Below are 19,180 nucleotides of genomic sequence, written 5' to 3'. Positions count from 1 at the left end.
TGGGCTGGTGCTAGACTGGGCCAGCTTGAAACTGGGGTCTAAATAGACCCGGCGTGGCAACGCCCCTACTCCCAGAAAAGCAGGCCAACTGTGGCTGAGGTTGTCTTTGACCGGGCTCGAATAGAGCAAATCACCACGCCCACACAAAGGAATGCAATTAATCATCTTGCAAAAGATCGTAGGGATCTTTTAAGGAGTCAAGCGCACAGTTGAACTGTTCACTACTGCTGTGAAAGAGGTGTCATTACGGCCCATATTGGAACCTAGTTTTAAAGTCCACAGCATGCACCGTATTTCAACAAATGGTAAAGGTGTATTTCATTTTGCGTCTAACGTGGTGATGTGAAAGAACGTAGAAAGCTAAAACAATCTGTCATATGGCATGCATCGCGTCTTGACATGATTGATGGCTCCTCTTTCATACCATGGAGGAAGCCAGCCGGAAGCTCTCACCCAATAACCAGGTGTTCTGGCTTGCTGCCCTGAGCGCTCTTCAGTGGCCTTGAAATGGAGCTGAGAGACATTGACTGAGCCGGAAGGCTCCTCAGCTTCGGCTCCCATTCAAAGGGGTGATTCCTCTTCCAGATAATTGCATCTGAAAGAAAGACAAAGTGCTAATTCGTCCGAAGAATCGATGTAATAAAATTGCAGGCACAGTAGAAGGTCCAGATTACCCTAGACATCCATGAATTCATTTCAGAAAGCGTCAGCCAACTTGTATTTCGGGTTCGCCGTCTTCGCCCGGAGGCTACAGCGACTGACGCCGCGCGGCAATCGAAGCTACAGCACCGGTTGCCGATGCTTTTGCGCTTACACTGCGAGCGTGAATGCTATGAAGCATTGTATCTGATCGCCCAGAAATGAAAAGACCATGGAAAAAGTTCATAAAAACGTCGAAAGAAGATTCCCAGTCCAACATCAGTAGCCAATGTTAGCCCTGTTTTCAAATATTCTCAAGGTTCTAAATCAGACTCCAAATTGATTTCACCTAGGTACGTTATCCTGCCCTTTGTGCATTTATATAAGTAGTATGTATTGCCCCACACAAGCTGGTGTTTTAACGTGTTGACACATTGAATGATAATCATGTAGGCCCAGTTGATTCGTCGACCAGAACAACGTTCTTCAGACATTGCTGGACGTTAGTTCTTCATGGGGAAAATGCCATGGCCTGATGTTCGGCACTTTGTTTGAAACACAACAGACTAGCTGATATACTTAGCTTTCCTGCAAATTTCTATCGCATAGTGAGTAGTTGGTAATGTATCCTTTTCCGACTCTCCTATCACAAAGTTAGATTTAGACTTGGCTCGAATCTTTTGGTCGGAAGGATGGCTAGTATCAGCACACACCGCTCGCTTGTTGCACGAGTCCGGCCCCCAACATCCGATCGCAAATTCTTGTAATTACGTGTAATGCCTCTTTGTGAAATGTGTATTTATTTGCAAATAAAAGGATATTCTGTGCAATGTTAACATTAAATTTATGAATGGGCCATAATTGCCATTTATTGTCGTGCTGCTGTACCTTTGTGGAGTGAGATGTGAAATAAGGTAATGTGAGGAGGGCAGGTGCCAAAGATTTCGGGTTGGGGTGGACGGGCTTGGGTGAAAAAGGTATGCAAAGAATAATACCCCGACTACCCTTATAACCCAAGACTACGTACCCAAGACTATTTTCCAGCTGAGATATGGGCCACCACTCTTTGATTGGCAGAAATCGCAAAACTCGCCAGAAATCGTCCCATTTTACAGGAAATTTGGTATCTGAACTGAAATGGCGCACTCTGCATTTACGCCTCCGGGGCTCACACATCATTATACCATTAGGGCAAGCCAACGCTGCATCCACCCTGGCAACGTCCCTCCTCAGGCTACAGGATGTGCATTCCAATTTCTCAGTACGCGTCCCAGGGTGCTGCAAGCCTGCCTAGGCCGCCGTTTCTCACCTTCCACCCTATCTTTCCTTGTTGTACGTTGTACTCTTTTACACAGACCGTTTCTAAGCACTTCCGCCTAAAGTTCTTTGGAATAAATCACTGATAAATAGGTTACGCCATCTCTCCGTCGGGTGCAGTCTGGAACCACATTTCAGCGATGATTTTGTAGCTCCGTCGCCAACCAACGCCATTTCCCAGCTGGAAACGCTTCACGGAATGTGTTAGGTCAACAAATCAGTTTATCAAAATATTTACATTTAAACCGGCCCGCAAAAAACTGCGTTTTCACGCGGCCATGGAATTGGTCCCATATGATTTAGTCCCATAAAGACGCCACAGCATCGCTACCCAGCATGCAGTAATGCGGGGGCTTGTATAGAGCGTTCGAGCACTGTTCGTCAGTGGTGGCCGTGATTCCAAATCAGCCTGTTGAATTCCAATTCTGGATCAGAATTGCTTCCATAATAATCGAGACAAAAAATCCGTACATGTTCACTCCTGGAAACCAATGTGATGATGCCATACATTTATGCACGCTACCACGCCGCAACCTCTTCCGTTTCATGCACGGCAAACGCGCCCAAGCTTGCCCAGGCAATGCCTGCCTACAGAGGTCCGCGCTGTGGAGTCATCTCGTGATGCCAATGCACAGAAACACGTGGGCGCGCTTGGCAACTGAACCGGGAATCAAGAGCCGGAAAGGTTTTGCAACTGTCTGCCACAACTGAGCGAGGGATGGCTGCCAGGTGCAGATGATGGACACTTCCAGCTGCCGCCTCATCTCGTGATAGACGCTGACATGCCAGTCGTCATTAACTGTGTGTTTGACGGTCTGGCAGAGCGCCTCGGCGACCAGACCTGGATGGCTTCCTGGGCTGTGCTTGCGCCGCGGAACATCCGGGTTGACCAAATAAACGAAATGGACACCGAATGATTCCCCGGCCAAGTCGTCCACCTCCTGAGCACTGACAGCTTGGTCGAGAACGTTGACCAGCTGGACATACACCAGGACTTCCTGAAAGCTGTGTGCTCCTGGATTCCCAACCCATCCCTTATCAAACCTGGCATGCCCGTGCAGCTCCTCCGGAACAGCTCCGCAAAGTACGGACTGTGCAGCGGCGAGCGTCTGCTCGTGCGATGCGTGGTCAGCTCCAGACTGCCCGGGTGCACCACAGCCTACAGCAAGGGCGCCGGTCAGCCGGTGGCAGTTCTTCGGTTCGCGCCGCGCCCATTGGACGACGCGTTCCCTTCAACTTGGAGCGTCGGCAATTCCCCGCCAGGTCGGCGTTTGCCAAAACGGTCAGCGAAGCGCAGGGCCAGACAGGTGACCGTGCACCCTGATGAGCCCGTGCTTAGCCACGGGCAGCTGTAACGTGCTGCGTCCAGGGTGGGGTGTGCGGATGAACTGTGCAGTGCACTGCCCGCTGGAAGCATACAACTGCTGGAAACATCGCTTATAGCGAGAAGTCCTGCTGCGAAAAAACTGCAATGGCGCAGATTGGGCAGCACTGTGAATGTTGTGCAACGCGCACGGGATCGTTTGGTTTTAGAAGGGGGCGCAGGTATATGCGACGCGCCATATTTTAATTAAGTCCATTCCAACGAACATCCGTCGGGTATGCTCCGAGAAACGCGGACGTTTCAGGCCACAACATACCAGAAGACCAGACGGTAAAAACGAACAAATTGCACATCGTGCAATGCCGGACTTCTATTCAGTAATAAAAGAGGACTGGATCGGGACTACGGCTCTTGGTGACTGCGAAAAATCATTGACAACACGTGATTGCTTATAGCCTTCAACAGTTTCTGCCGTGTTGCTTGAAACGCCACACGGTCAACATCCTTCAAGGTGGTGTTGCAGCGAAAGTCCTTGGTGATTTTTTAAATTATGCATCAATGAGCTGTCAACCGATGCTGGCTTGATGTTGAATCACCATAAGGTACCTAGTGGCAAATCATGGCGGCTTCGAACCTGTTGGTCAGAGTTTTGAGGAAAAGTGCACCCCAGTTTTCGAGCGTGGGATAATTCGCAAACAGAAGGTCGCATCCTAGCAGATCAGTGACCTATGACCTAAGGTCACCAAATCTAGAAGCAGCCAAAAAGTTGCACATTTCGAATCTTCTCCTGGTTGGAGAAAATTTATTCCCTTCCACGTATTGTGTAGAACCCACCCACAGAACCCACTAGAACCCACTTGTGTAGAGCCCACCAGCAGCTACAGACTGACACATGCATGCACAGTTAAAATGACAACATATTTTCAGGATATTATGATACACAGCATAAACTTAACAGTGTGATGAGTTCAGACAGTTCGAGGCACGGGTAGTTCAAACATAATTTTCCTGACCTTGTTTTTAATAAGCCACATGCATTGGAGTCAGCCCCCACCGAAGGAGGTTGGTAGCAAAATCGCTTCACGGCATACTTTTCCTGCTGGCCCATGGGATTCGCGTGTTAAAGCTCTGCTTTACACACAGCTATGAACCAAATTCTATCAGGCTAATTTTAACGAGCCTGGCACCAAACGGAACATTGCTGAATTGCCTTCAGCCGATCCACTGGTCATTCATGTCCAGCAAAAGCCAGAACTTCCACGGTTGCAGCCGGGTAAGTTTTCATGCACACCACGCCGTGAATTTTCCGACTTTTCCGGTTAATCCGGCGGGTTGCAGTATCTCAACGGTGATAAACTTCTAATGGTAAGGCCGTGTGCCCCCAGCTGAGACGTTCCTGAGCTTTTATGCAGGTTATCTTTAAAATATGTGTTTTTTATATCAACCAAGTCACGCTCTCAAGGTCATAAAGTTTACAGCTTCTTGAGATTCTTTTAACAAACCTGGGCACATTCATTTAAATTTGGAATCCCTCTCTACCGTGATACCCGCGCCACGCTATCTTTAGCTATCGGCCGCCAAATATTCAGTGAAAATTAGAGATTATAGCCTACGTCACAATTCTAGTTGTATTTTTAGTATCATACTGCTGTTTTTATACTGGAATTCCCAACTTCTCGGTATCTATCGCCCTGCACTGGACTAGCCCAAGTCAGCCTTGGGAGGCTAACACCCCCAAAATGCACAGATGTACGAAACTCGCTGAAAACAGGGAGACTAACAGTCATCAAGACAACATCCATCTGAAGGCACTCACGGCTGACCTCGCGACATTGCGGCACCACCGCCCTCCGAAAGAGTCATCAATGACCACGGAGTCATCACCGCGATCGCGGCCCACCAGCTACACGGCATACGACGGGTTGCCCTGGGATGCAACCGGCAGGTCGGCTCTGAGGAACGGCTTAGTCACTTTGTGGCTGCCTGAAACCGGCGGCGGAGGCTTCAGTCCCTTCAGTCCCTTCAGTCCCTTCAGTCCCGGGACAGTATCCCCGCAGCCAGCCTACATCCAAGAACGCCGCAGCGCCAAATATTTTTCACCACCTGCTTACTACTAAATCAGCTGGGTCATAAAATCCTGCCTGAGGAGGAATGATTTATTGCTTAAGGCAGGTCAAAATCAGCGTATAATCAATGGCCACATGTCAAATGAAATTTGTGTCATTTTCACGGCGAAAAACATTGCATCCGCGCTGGGTCATTAAAGGAGGAGATGCTTTCGTAATAATCCAATCTATAAATGCTGCGTCATACGTCGAACATCCAAGTGATTATGTGCCTGGATTAGTGTCGGCACAATCGGCTGTACGACGGCTCCTGTTATTACACTTGAGCCCGTGCTGGAAGCGCCAACTTAGATCACTGACAGCATCAACTTCGGCGCAGTGGAAAACTCGGGGGTGATGCCTTAAAGGTCTTGGTTAACATTCATGGTATGACATCACTTTTTTCCCGCAGTTTTTTTCTCGAAGCTTCGAGTGGTTATGGTGTCCAGTTACGGTAGCTGGAAAGCACCGGCGTACTACCAGGTAAGTCACAGGAAATTCCCGCTCCATGCGGTTATCTCACAACTTACGTTTCAGTGTGGTTTGTCACACATACCCCGGTGTGATGCATGCCCACTTACATGTCTACATGTGCTGTTAGGGATGATCGGAAATACTCTGTTCAACACAGGCGATAAAACAACTGGTGGGGACGAAATGTTGAACGAGGCGAACATTAATAAAATTAGATCCCCGATCGGTGTCCTAAAGTACCCAAATCAGTATGAAATCGTTCGTGCGTGAGACGATGAATGCTTTCAAGAACGCTACGATATCGTTGCAGTTTGGTACGCGAGGAATATCGATATGGCGTGACTGTATGACTTCTTGCATGAATGTGTGACTAACGCATGTTGTAAGATAACCAAAATAACATCATTAATTTGGCAACATGCGCCGATAATTAAAACTCATTGGTTTCAGTTCGACCAATGCGGCCACCAAAGAAATGTTGAAGGAGCTGATTGCCGAGATAGAAGGAGTTAGTTGGCGGCAACAGGTGGCAGCTGCGGTCTCAGACATGGGGAGCAAAAACCTGTTGGCCTCTGGAAGGACTTGAGCATCACTCACGGCTGTCCGAATTCTGTAGCCATTCGGAGCCCCGTGATCACAAATGTATCATAATGGGGGGATTTCTCGCTCTCACTCTCGCTTTCGCACATTTGTCGTCCATTCCTGGGTCAGGAGTCGTTTTCTCTTCGTTCAGGCTTACCAGCGTTATGGTGTCAGTTTTGTACGAAAAGCGGGGGATCTTGTACTGATTTCCAGACATCACGTACACAAATCTCCCACTTCCCTTAAGAACTCGCCGACCCTCTCCGAGATATATCAACGTCCGAACTTCCACATATGTTATCGAAAAAGGTTCGGCGGACCCGATGGCGTTGGTTTTGCACGATCCATCCCATAGAGTAGGTCCAGGGCGCTTCAAACTGGTCGATATTCCGAAAAATTACTTTTTTGATTTGAAAGTATATCACCTAGAGAAAGAGACTTGTACTAATACAGCATCCATTTGGCTTTTGGTGAGGTAGGTGGTCGTGTCAAATCTAGGTTACAATTATAAATAGGGGTTCTTATTTTTTAGACCGAAATGGCAGTCGCCATACCGGGGTGCAGTTCCTCCCATAGGCTTACAAGTAATTTCAATACGAGCTTTTTGGTTGCACCAAGTACAACTTAACATATTTCTAATCGCTCGATTGCCTTCGTTCAAAAAAAGAATGAAAAATCTCGACGAGACGAGTTGAATAAAAAGCCAAAATCGGGACAATAGGGGCGACGCAATTTTAAACAAATTGGAAAAGCTCCCCCTGACCCAGAATTTTTGGAAAAAATTATCGTGTTGTAAGGTAAATGACGCGCCCTGCCACAGGAGCATTGTCTAGTTGGTCGAAATTGAGAATCGGTTCACGAAAACCTGAGACATGAGCAAAAAACCACGCACTTCAAAAAAGTGGTTTTACGCCAAAGCTTAAATCAAGGAATCTATTCAACCGAGTTAAGCGTTAAAAACGTCATTTAGATGTACAATTTAACGGGACCCAACGTTTTATTTATTTACTACGCGATTGAAACAAAGAAGAAAATGTTATGGTCAAAAAACTGTTTTTAATTTTGCGTGTCACGAATATTGTCCAGAGCTAAGACCAAATAACCGATTGCTTTGTCCTCACAGTATGTGTTGCATGGATGTAATGCACATCTATTATTTTTTGAATAATTAAAATATATCAATTAAAGGCCGAGAAAAGCCCGAAAAACTGTTTTTCATCAAAACGGGTTCTGCCGAATCAACTCGGGCAATTTTGTACTAATCTAGTTTTTGAAAGCTAAGTGGTAACATGGGTGCACTTAATCGCCTGTAACTCTTAAACTATCAGGCCGATTGCAGTTTTGCAAAGTGTTTTGTATACGCAATTGCCGGGCGCATGTTTTCGGTGAATTTACCAGTTGTAAAAACGAATTCTATTAATTGAATCAATCTGTTTAATGCGGAGATCCCCCGTACGTAAAAATCCGTTTACTGAGGTCCAGGTTTTGCTCAAATGTTGCCAAAGGCATTGTGATGCTAAAAATCGTTCGTTTTTACCTCTATCTTTGATGTTTTAGTTTCCACCCAACTAAGTGTTCAGCAAGCCCGAAAAAGCCCAAAATTTGATCGGTCTTGGACGGCTGAATAATGACGACAAAGCCTCAAAAAGGGTATAAACAGAAAGCCCACGATATTTAATGCATAGTTCTGGAGTTAAATCTGGAACAAAATAAAAATACATAATTTTTTTGCATGTTATTTCAAGTAGGACAGCGTTTTTAAAAAATAAAAGTACCCTTATGCACCCTTTTTGAGTTAAGAGTTGCTATTACCAACGAACGTTGCTCCATCCATTGTCTACACGCAGTACAAATCTGGACACTGTGACTTCAAATGCTCAAAAGTTATATCTTGTTAAAGACACCCACCACGTGGCGGAATTGCAGCGTAACGCTGTGGGAAAAACTACCTCCGGTAAATGCTGCCTCATTTATTTAATAGCTTGTAGAACTTAGTTCTGTAAAATCCAGGAAAGCGTTAAGCATACCCCGCATGCTACGACGGAAATAGAAATTGCTTTTAACGGAGGCAAATTTCCAAAAACTGGTCAAAATTTTTTGACATTTCAAACCTAAGATAGTTTTTTTCTGACGTCCTAACTACACCTGAAATAAAGTTTTTTAAAGCTAATTTTCTATGCAAAACTGCATAAAAATTGCAAAAATATGCCACCAAATTTTGTGAAAAAATGTGTTAAAAACTTCTTAAAGTCCCAAAATTTGTCATTACAACAAGTGTGTCGCGAATAAATGAGTGGTCTATACGTTGAAAATAGTATCCGTCAGTGAAAAGAACGTAGTGAAAAAATGTGAACGTCAGTGAAAAAATCTCTTGGTTCCCACGATACATGCGGTCAAAAAGGGACCTAATTGAGCACTGATTCGTGAAAGTTTCCAAGTACCACGCGTAACGCTATGGGAGAACCCACCGCTACTTAGTCGACTGTAGCTCCTTCATTATGTAGGATAACTCTAATCTGTAAAAGCCATGAAGTAAATAAAGGACAAGGCAACTCAGAACTGAAAACAATCATCCCAAATTTTATGAGCAAAATTTCCAAATTTTACACATTCTTTTTTAATTACATGCATCATGCTTAATAAACGGCTTAATCCCCAGATGACTTACAAAAAAGCATGTATGATTTAGTTTCCCGTTTATAACCGGTTTGAATTTTTCTGAAAATCAGAATCTTTTTAAAATACTTATCTGCAAATATTTTCAGATTTTTTTTCAATTTCTTTTCTCAAACATCTTAAAAACAAATCATTAGGCCAAAACATAGCGAGCCTATTTGGCCTTGGTTGTTTCAACCCTACCCTCAAGGCGTGAAATGGTTTAAACGGGTCGAAACGCCTCTACGCCTAATAAAGAAACGCCTAAAACCTTAAACTCGAGCAAAGTAAAACCTCTCCTACGGCTGCTGCCAAATGATCATTGGGCTGGTTCCTTGTGACAAGCCTTTCTAAAATCACGGCTTATGCTTTCCCGCCAACTCATCGATCTATGGCTACGGCTGCGAGACGTTGGTCCGTGCTCGGCGCGAGCGCGCATATCTTCGTTGTTTCTGGAAGGGCTTTGCCACGTCTTTGTGTAGTCGGTTGCTTTTCGCCTTTGATCTCCCACGCACCATCGGGTATTGCCGTTTGGAATCCTTTAAGCTTCTTCGGTGGTCGTGTCCACGTGAATACTTTGAGTTTCATAGGTTTTCTTTCGTCAATTCAATAGTGTCATACGTCTGCAATAATCGGTCGTCCTTTGCCTTCTCATTTTACAAAACACCATCAATATTTAGCTTTGAATATCTCTAGTCTTCCACTTCGTCTAGACATTCTTTTCTTCGTCTTGTTTACGATACCGTTTTTGCGCCGACCACCCACCCTCCGTGGAGAATCCAAGCACGCCTACGACAGAAGGCTCGTTAGACTACTTCGGTGACTTAGATGTTGACGTTCCATATGTCCCACCAACACGCTGGGAAAGCGACAGCGATAGCGTAAGCGCCACAATGTCGCCAGAAAAGCCCAAGGCAAAGCGCCCACGCATAGGGAAGGCGATGATCGATATTGGGAGACATGGCCCACAGGGGTCCGGTGCCCGCCAGTGGCATGTTGGTGATCTGCTCGTATCCACTCAGGAGGGGAACGGAGCTCCTGCAGAGCAGATGGGCGTGGCTGGCCCAGGCATGGAGCCAGACGCGCCCATCTCCATGACTGCTGAGGCAGACGACACTGAGGGGCCAGCCGATAGCAACCATGGGCCTAAGCTTATCCAAGGCCCCACTTCAGGGGGTGTTCAAGTCGCAGCGGGTCCCCGTAACCCGAATTGACCCAGGTGTCGGGAAACTATGCTTGTCCCTGCGGAAAGCTGGTGAGGACGAGCGAGGTCCGCCACCATACCTGCGCGCTGACCCCTGCCCGCTTAAAACGAAGACTAAACGCAAGACCCGCACCACCACCTACGCAGTTGAAGACTGCGATAAAACCATGCCACGCCCATGCGCCGCCACACTGAAAACACCCCCGTGTGAGAAAACAGCATCGGGGGTACTGGCGCGTCACCTGCAGCAGATCAAATATCGCAGATATCTGGACGCCGCTGGACAACGCGCCGTGCGACGTGAAATCTTCAAACAGCCCCCTGTCATCCCTGTGTATCGCGTAGGTTCATTTTTGCCAAATGCGTGGCGCAGAAGAGACCAAATAATTTCACCAACCTTGACTCGCGCCGCTGCGTGTTGTTTACTTTTGCTCAGTTCACTTTATTGATGTTTTGTGGGGGACTGGGGCAGCAGTGTCTGAAATTTGGGTGTTTCTTGGTGTTTTTCGCCCCAAGACATTCCATTCTCCACAAATGCGCACTAGAAAGAATACGAAAAATTGTTCTCTGTGTTCAACGTGAGGCGTGAGCCCGTCTCGAAAATCGGTAACGCCGCGCGCCACACTCACCACACTGAAGAGGCACGCTGCTGGCGGGTTTCAGCTGAATCATTTTCAACATTGGCAATGGCACACAATCTTTCCTCACAATGCACTACGCACTCAGGTCTGACCCCGCTCACCAGCATATTTTCAACTCACCTACCGTTACCGACGACACTCCCTACCCACACGGAAACCAGAACGCCACACCGCAAACAACAATCGGCTCCCCTAGCGGGGCGGATAGCCACGGAGGAGAAAGAACACGGGATCAGCTGTCACGACGTGATTCAACTTATCTGGATTACACAATGAAATTGATATGAAAACAAATGACGTCACAGTAAACCATGCATTTAAAGATATAAAATACATATATAAGCACAACGTTGGCTTACCATATATCGGGAAGAAAAAACGATCCGTACGTTTCCTACGTGTTCTTTATCCAATTTTCATGTCAGACTATCAGAACGAGAAATCCTATGTAAGGTATTACAATGACGTCACAAAGCATCTTTAACACACGTGCGGACACGCAGAATCAACTGCTCCGAAGTCTGGCTTTTGGGGAGGATTTAGCATTGGAGACAAGGCGCATTCTCCGCCAAGAAATCCGAACCGAATACGCCATGAAAGCGCACAAACGGGGTATGGAAGGAAAGTACGTAATTTTTTTTCATCATCAATCTACGGAGCAGCCTCATCAAGCTTTAATGTGAGTGTACAGCTACAGATGTATGTCTTGTTCTCCCTTGGGCAGAACTATTGGTTTTGAAGTGAAATAATTTTGTAGATCTGTTTAATATACCTTTTTATTTAAGCTGGGTGTTACCAATGGATAATTTCTAAGAAGTCGGCAAAGTCCTAAACAAGTCGCATTAAAAGAGAATGAAAGCCGTAATTGGGGCCGTTTCTGTCGTTGAAGACTGCTCCCCTGTGCGGTCGTCTCCCGGGAACGGAGCCTTGGTTCGGAGCCGTGCAGTGCAGTCGCGAGTGGTGCTGATTGGGGGTTTACGGCCTTTCCCCGTTATGCCTGGGTTGGCTGCGTTGTCGTGCCTGAGTTGCGTCGTGTTTGGGTCGTGTACGGGTCGTATTTCTCGAACTGTTACGTCTGGATGACCCGCCGCGCAGGCTGGCCGGCTCTTATCAGTCGGCGTCCCCCTCTGTTCTCCGTAATTGGCCAGCGGCTCTTGGCCTACCTTCGGGCTCAGGCGGCGCCTGTATGACTTGGTCCGTGTGCGCGTGCAGTGGACACCGCCAGGTGCCAAGTGGAGATCCATATCGGTGAGTACCTAGCGACAAGTGATTCCTGACGTGGAGCGTGTGCTCGTGCAAAGGCTGCAATAGCTACTTAGTACGTTCCTCTTTTTTGGGATCTAGGTTACTGTATGTTCTTTACAGTCATGGGGTGTCTTTCATTTTAGTGGCGCTTCGACTGCCACGGTCATTTTGCAATTTATATTTCTATATATCCCGGTTTTTCATAAATCCTCTGGCCTTCAGTGTTAAAAAATAATGTTTTTCATTTTGCAAATAAGTTTCTTAAAACTTATGTCAAATAGCGGCTACTTCACTTGTGATAATGTCAATCTGAAAAAATCCATCCACAGCTGGGATGCTTACATGATGTGAGTGAACTGTACCCAGAGCATGTGTGTAGTTGTGTACCCAGCTCAGGCCAGGGCAAATTGTACGAATTGTTTGAATTAGATTTACTTTCAACATTCTTATGCCATTTCTGCCCAAAAAGTAATTCAGAACATTTAGGGCACAATAACAACTGGTGAGGTGGTTTGTGATTGAAATGCCGATTGTTAACCTATTTTATTCTTAGATTTTGGCTTTGCTGAACAGAAGCTGCTGGTAAGCTTCAGCGCCCCTACTGGAATTCTGAGGTAAGCTTTACGGATTATACCCCGCATCTCTAGTGTGTGCATACTGATGGCTGTAAGTAACCACATTTTCTAATGTGTCATGCTGCTTGCCTAGCAACATCACACATAGAAAGTGTAGTATAGCTGCTATATGCCACCTGATTATGATGGGTCTTGTCACAGGTTTTATCTGCATTGAGGAGTTTGTGAACAGGCCTGTGGTGTGTGTGCTTGCGTGCGTGCTTGCGTACGTGTGTGCGTTGTGCGTGCATGCATACTGCATGCATGCATGTGTGTCTGCATTCAATTTTAACTCCATGAATCTTTGTGAATTGTTTTTTAGCTACCTTCCTGGATTTCTGGATTCCTGGATCCGTTTCGTTCTCTTTGTGCAAGACTTCACGTTTCAAGATTCGTAATCAGTGGTACCAAAATTTCTTATAACTGAGATGATCAATTATATCTCAGTATGAATTTGGGCATCCCAGGGATGGGGTTGCTTGTCATGAAATATCGACAATTGCTCAGTCATCTACGATTCGTGTGCTGTATCCCGGTTGGATGAGTCTTGTATACATTAATGTTGCGAGTTGAGCAGCCTCAGTCGTACAAAGTTACATCACGTATAACTATATCATCACATAAGTTTATGTAAAGCATAACAATGGATGATTGCTAAATATCACGTACCATTGTAGTGCTGCAACGTGGTGTGCTGCTTGCAATGTGCGACGTTTTTGCAGTGCTGCAGTTATGCATGGTTTTATCTCGGAGGGCTTATACTTACGAGTAGGCTGGATGTGTTTCTAGGGCGCTATTTGGCTTTGTACGGTCGTTAATCGTTTTTTGCAATATGTAGCAAACCCTTCGCGATGATTTCTCAAATCATCTTTATAGAAGCTTCCGTGCGTTGTGTGAACAATGGAGGTGGTGCCAATTTATCTCGCTTTATTAACCCCCAGACGGTGTTGCAACGTCCCGTAGTTTTCAAGCAATTGCAAAATTTCACCATTGATTGGCTTCATTTTTCCTAGGGCTGTTCGTGATAATCACAGGGTCCATTGATGCTTATTTTGCATTATGAAGGGCAATATTCTGCAACATTTGCAACTATTATTAATTGGGTTTCTGGACCATTTGCAATTTGCGAAGACGGCGATGGTGTTTGCTTTGTTTCTTCGTGACCTTTTTCATTTTTGGCTAGTAATGTCCCCATATGTTCATGCAACCTGGCCGTCTTGCAAAGAACCACTGTACTCCGCGCTCAGAATGTGTGCGATAAGCAATGAGATGCACCCGCGCTGTTCATGTGTGAGGATGAGCAATTCCTTGAGAGACATTTAGGTAATGTCACGCCACTGCTCCGGATGGAGGTTGAGCTAGGGAAATGATACTGGGATAAGTATGTTGAGTGTAGTGAGTGAAGTCTGCTGTACCCGCCCGACACGACTTAGGTTACGTTACGGCCAGCAGAGAATGTCGCCAACTCTCCCCTTGTTTGTCTTTTGCTTAAACATTACTTGATTTGAGCTGGAGTTAAAAGCCCATCCCTTCTCTCTGCTGAGCTCTCGTTGTTCCTATTGGCCCTTATCATTTACTGATTTGTATTCTGTTCTGCTCATTCGTCCCACAATCACCATATGCTGTAATTATTCATCGTATTCCCACTTAACTTTGCCTCATCCCGCGGGTCACATCTCCCACGTCCTGTAGGCAAAGTTCCCGTTTTATGAGTGCCGCTTTGACTGGCCACGCCTCCCTCTCGACGAGATGAATTCCGTTCTGACAGTCCAAAGTCCGGTCTCCTCGATCCGTAAAGTTAGCAGTGTCGGCGGACACTATGGGCACGGAGGCCCTGCTACATTGTCGTCTTTGGCCTCACGCGCCCGATAAGTTGTTAGTTGATCCAGAGTGTTTTGTCGGCCTATCACCGACAACATGGCAGCATGAGGAAAATGCTTAATTGCCCATTTTGCATACATGCCTGGTTTATTTGTTCACGAATAAGTGCTCCCAAGAGCAGCTCGTTGGCTCTGACTACCTTAAAGTGGAAACAATATACAAAAGTTAAGCAGCGCCGAATCGTTGGTGGCAGTCCTTACTGTGTCACCACATGGCGAGTGTTTGCCACTCAAGTGTTCAGCGTCCTGCCATATGCTGGTTAAGTATGTCATCAGAATAGTGAAACGGAGATCCAGGCATTGATTCGCATACCTTTGTCATGAAGCCTTGCCCTGATTCACGCTGTTCCATAAACGCCGGCTGATGTAGGTAGTGGACGTTGTAGAGGGCGGGGAGTCAATACGACCCCCTGCCTTTTCCAAGCTAAGGAGAGAGTCTAGTGGAACTGAACTCAAGTGGATTGTTCTCAACGAGTTTTAGAGAATGACAATGACTTACTTGTTGTTAGGTCAATGATTGATCTCACTATTCCCAGTCAAAGGTCAAATTTCCCCGAAAATCTCACTTTTCCAGCTGTGCATGCCCACATTTATGAAGCCAGCTCATTGCAACGACACGAAATGTACACATGCATTTTGCATAACACTGGATGCAGTGCAGTTAACATGCAGTTTGATGCACTTTGAGCATATGTTCATGGAGCTGAGCTCCGTTGATGTAACGGTGTCGGGCCGCCGCGTGGGATCGACGAATACGTGAGTTGCCACCTGCTGCCAGCGCCGGGCGTGAATCGGGCGTGCTACCTTCCTAAAAGATGTCACTGCTTGGAAAGGAAAGAGGCACATTGGTATGTCAAAATACGCACAATAAAACCACCATAGACTACTAAGAATATGAATGCGACGTCACGGTATGCCGGAGAGATACCCTCAGAAAACCCAGGGGGAAACCCTCCTCCCCCTGTCAGGGCGAGCGTAGCCTGACTGTGAGGTGAAACCCCGAAACAACAGTAAAGGTGCCCCAGAAACCAAGCCAGCAACGAGAATTATCTTGCTGGTGTCGGAATGAAATTCGTTAAATCTGGGATTTTTTTTCCGAAATCTAGGGAGGGTAAGAGGTTGGCAGGCATTTCAATCAGAGCGCTGCCTCATACTCCAAGCTGAAATGCCAGCCGCCGAGACTAACACATTGGTGACACTACTGGGAGGAACTCCACATATCACGCCCTGATCCTTCGATAACTGAGTTGAACCGGACATCACCTTCCCCAATTGCCGGATCTGCGGTCGGGAACGGGTGCGTGGTTTGCCTCCCCGTCCCCCCTATCGAAATGTCAGCTGGCAGTTGACCAAGGAGAGGCAAGCGGGGTTTCTATTCAGTAAAACAAAGCGTCAATCTATTTTTGCTCTGTGTTGTATGGACTCATTGGCCCAACAAACTTGGTCCGCCTGATCCACCTGGCATCACATCTGATTTTGCTGACATCTCTATTTGGTTTCGTTTCACCCGGAATCTCAGCAAATTTATCATGATTATGCGCGGTCGGTTGTTTTTTCACGTCTTGCCTGGGTCTTGTTTTTTTTTCTTCGTGAGCGTATTGATCTGCGTGGATTGATTACGGCGTTGCGTTTGTAAATCTCGCTCATTTGTGTCGCAATATCCCCAGCGTCACTATGTCGCCGCCCGCATGGACAGCGGAGTGCTCTGAGATCCCTCGACAATTATGTGTACATGACATGTGCTCTTTGTGCTGCGACTAAGTTTTGCGCTGATTAACTTAAAAAGGGCACCAAAATCCAGCGGCATTACAATCGATGTGCCTTTCATTTTGAAAAATCCGAATCGGACCGTTCAGGGAAATGGCATCCTGTTCAAGGAAGCAGGCACCAAAAGCATTCCGTTGTCATTGCGGCACGCGTCATTACAATGCCGTGCTTCTCCATTAACGAAATGCTGCATCGACGCATTCGGCCAAGCGGCACCTTTTTTTCGGACCACCACTGCGTTTATTTCCTTGAGACACCAAATGCAAGTGGGTGATTGAAAGAACAATTAAAGGTGATCCAAAACTTTCCTTTCAAGGGGCACCGAAATACAGGAGCACCCGCACCGTAACCGTCAGACGGCTGACAGAAGGCGTTGACTTGCCGGGCGCGATAAAGGCGTGTGATGCCGTGAGCGAACGATTAGTGTCAAGTACACTAATTACCAACATTTGCTGATGTAACATAACATTGTCATTTCAACTATGCTTCTGTGCGTCATCGCACGCTGGATGCAGTGATGCTAACAAAAAGACGAACTTCTTTTGGCGAAAAGTTTTTTGCCACACTCATAAAAACATAAAAGAACACTACGCTCCGCGCGCTCTGAGCGCCGCCTCCGCCCACCGCAGAAGAAGCGCTGCCTGCATGCCCGGCCTCGGCTGGGCCGGCGCCGCGGTCGGCGGTGCTGGCGATGGCGGCTGGGTCGGCAGCGGCGCCTAGGAGGCGCTAGAGGGCGGCTGGGTCGCCGGCCGCGTCCGACAGCACCACGACAGCCGGCGGTGCTGTCGGCGCGGCAGGAGGCGGCGGCGGCGGCCGGCACCACCGCTGGCGATGGCGCGCTGGCCAGCCGGCGCACCGACGCCTCGCCAACGGTGTCGGCTGGCCCGGCAGCTGGCACGGTCGGGTGATGCGTGGGGGGAGGCGTGACCGGACGCGTCGCTGCTGTGGGTAGGTGTCCTGCCGCCAAGGGTCGCTCGGCAGGCACGGTCCCGGCCCTGCAGCAGCGTGCGGACCCTCGTCCAGACGCGTCCGGTCCTTGAACGAAAGACGACGAACAGCCCGTCAGCTGCTCATATGAGAGGCGTCTGGATGCGTGCAGGCCTTTGTGCCTTCGACAAACGACAGAGCATCAACTAATCAGTCACTCTCAGGTGGCAAGACAGCGGGTATTAGGCACAGTCACTGGCGTTGTCAGGAGGACGCGAGCTGATATCACTTGAAAAACACGCTCTCTCGCGCCAGGTACTCAACGCTTGCCGAGCATGCTCTCATTGAGAGGACACAACTGGATGCCGGTACCCTCCAGCAGCGCTCGACTGTTGTGGAGCCTCCCCCCGCACCCGGTCGTACGCCGCCAGGGTGAGGCGCCGGCGCGACACCTGGAGAGGCTGGTTGGTGGCGGGTCGCCGCGGTCCCGGGTATTCCTGGAGCACGCGCAGACAGAGCGCCCTCCACCAGGCGTCACTGCCACCGTCCTGTGACCGGGACGGTAGCAGAGCGGGAGCTCCAGCGGAGATGAACGACCTGTGAACAGCACAGCGTGCGTCAGAGACATCACCGATGCCGACAGTCGAGCAATGGACTGAGCACGCGCAACCACGCCACGCGACGGCAGCGCCTGTGCGCGTTATCAGACGGAGTGGTACGCACCTCCGCATGGCCTCCACGCCCGGCGTGGCCCCCGGTCTGGCAACGCCGGGCGAACTGGCCTCCCGGCATGCGCCGAGGCACAGTACACATGCGCCGAGGCACAGGCACATGCGCCGAGACACAGCACACATGCGCCGAGGCACAGTACACATGCGCCGAGGCACAGGCACATGCGCCGAGACACAGCACACATGCGCCGAGGCACAGTACACATGCGCCGAGGCACAGCCACACATGCGCCGAGGCACAGTTACACGTGCGCCGAGACACAGCACACATGCGCCGAGGCACAGGCACATGCGCCCTGCCAATGTAACTGCATTCACCCGACATTTAATGAATTTTGGAAGTGGTGTGCCATATAGATTTACCCTCTTACCGTGCAGAGAAGCGGCCCGCGCTTCTTATGTCGCATCGCTTTGACTTGGCCGTCTTTTTCATGTTTCCGAGTAACCTCGAACGCCTCCGAGTACGGCTGTGCGTCCTGGTCCCTGGCGCCTCCAGCTTGGCGATCTGTCGTCACGTTCGTTCATGATTATTTTCCACATTCACATTTAGCAACAATGCTATATAACTTGAGGCGCTGGCAATCCGCAAGAAAGGTCAGCTGTCACAGCGACCACGACTTTATCCATTGCAATGCAATCCAGCCTTACTCATCGCAATGCTTACCGGAGCCGCAGGCAGATGCTGAGGATGCTGTGGGTTCTACGATAATGATGATGATGTAGGATATTTGAGGTCAAGATACTGTTATTCACCATAAACTGAATCCTTAATGGGAGGGAACAGGAACACGTCTCTATCATAATACCCCGTGCTACGGTATTCGCATCGGACTCGCCAGGATGCTGCAACGCCTTCCCAGACAGCCGCCGCTTGTTCGGACTGTTTGGGCACCGGAAAGGTGGGAGATATCAACAGCACTCGCAACAAAACCGTTAAAGTATCCAACATCCATGGCGCAAATTTCTTGTCAAGTGCACGAAAGAAAAATGGTTGCCTTCAGGATCGTTTATTTCCTTTGCCGCGTCGGTCAACTCGCCGCATGTGAAAAAAAACTCCCAGCCGGACTGAACCAGC

At 48.1% G+C, this 19,180-nt stretch overlaps 1 protein-coding gene across 1 annotated transcript in view; it reads right to left on the bottom strand.

Annotated features, from left to right (window-relative positions):
• LOC119094219 (glutamate receptor ionotropic, NMDA 2A-like) overlaps positions 1-18,538 on the bottom strand; it is a 44,177-nt gene extending 25,639 nt beyond the window's left edge. The window contains exons 1-2 of the mRNA XM_037217294.1: positions 18,477-18,538; positions 17,788-17,971 (exon numbers count right to left, since the gene is read on the bottom strand). Of these exons, the coding sequence (XP_037073189.1) occupies positions 17,788-17,971; positions 18,477-18,538 (246 nt within the window). The remainder of the gene's footprint in view (positions 1-17,787; positions 17,972-18,476) is intronic.
• Between the last annotated feature and the right edge of the window lie 642 nt (positions 18,539-19,180).

This window comes from Pollicipes pollicipes, unplaced genomic scaffold, assembly GCF_011947565.3.
Source record: "Pollicipes pollicipes isolate AB1234 unplaced genomic scaffold, Ppol_2.1 Scaffold_4002;HRSCAF=4701_pilon_pilon_pilon, whole genome shotgun sequence".
Classification (NCBI taxonomy): Eukaryota; Metazoa; Arthropoda; class Thecostraca; order Pollicipedomorpha; family Pollicipedidae; genus Pollicipes; species Pollicipes pollicipes.
Note: the sequence above shows the minus strand (reverse complement) of the source record. Positions and strands in the feature narration are given on the sequence as shown.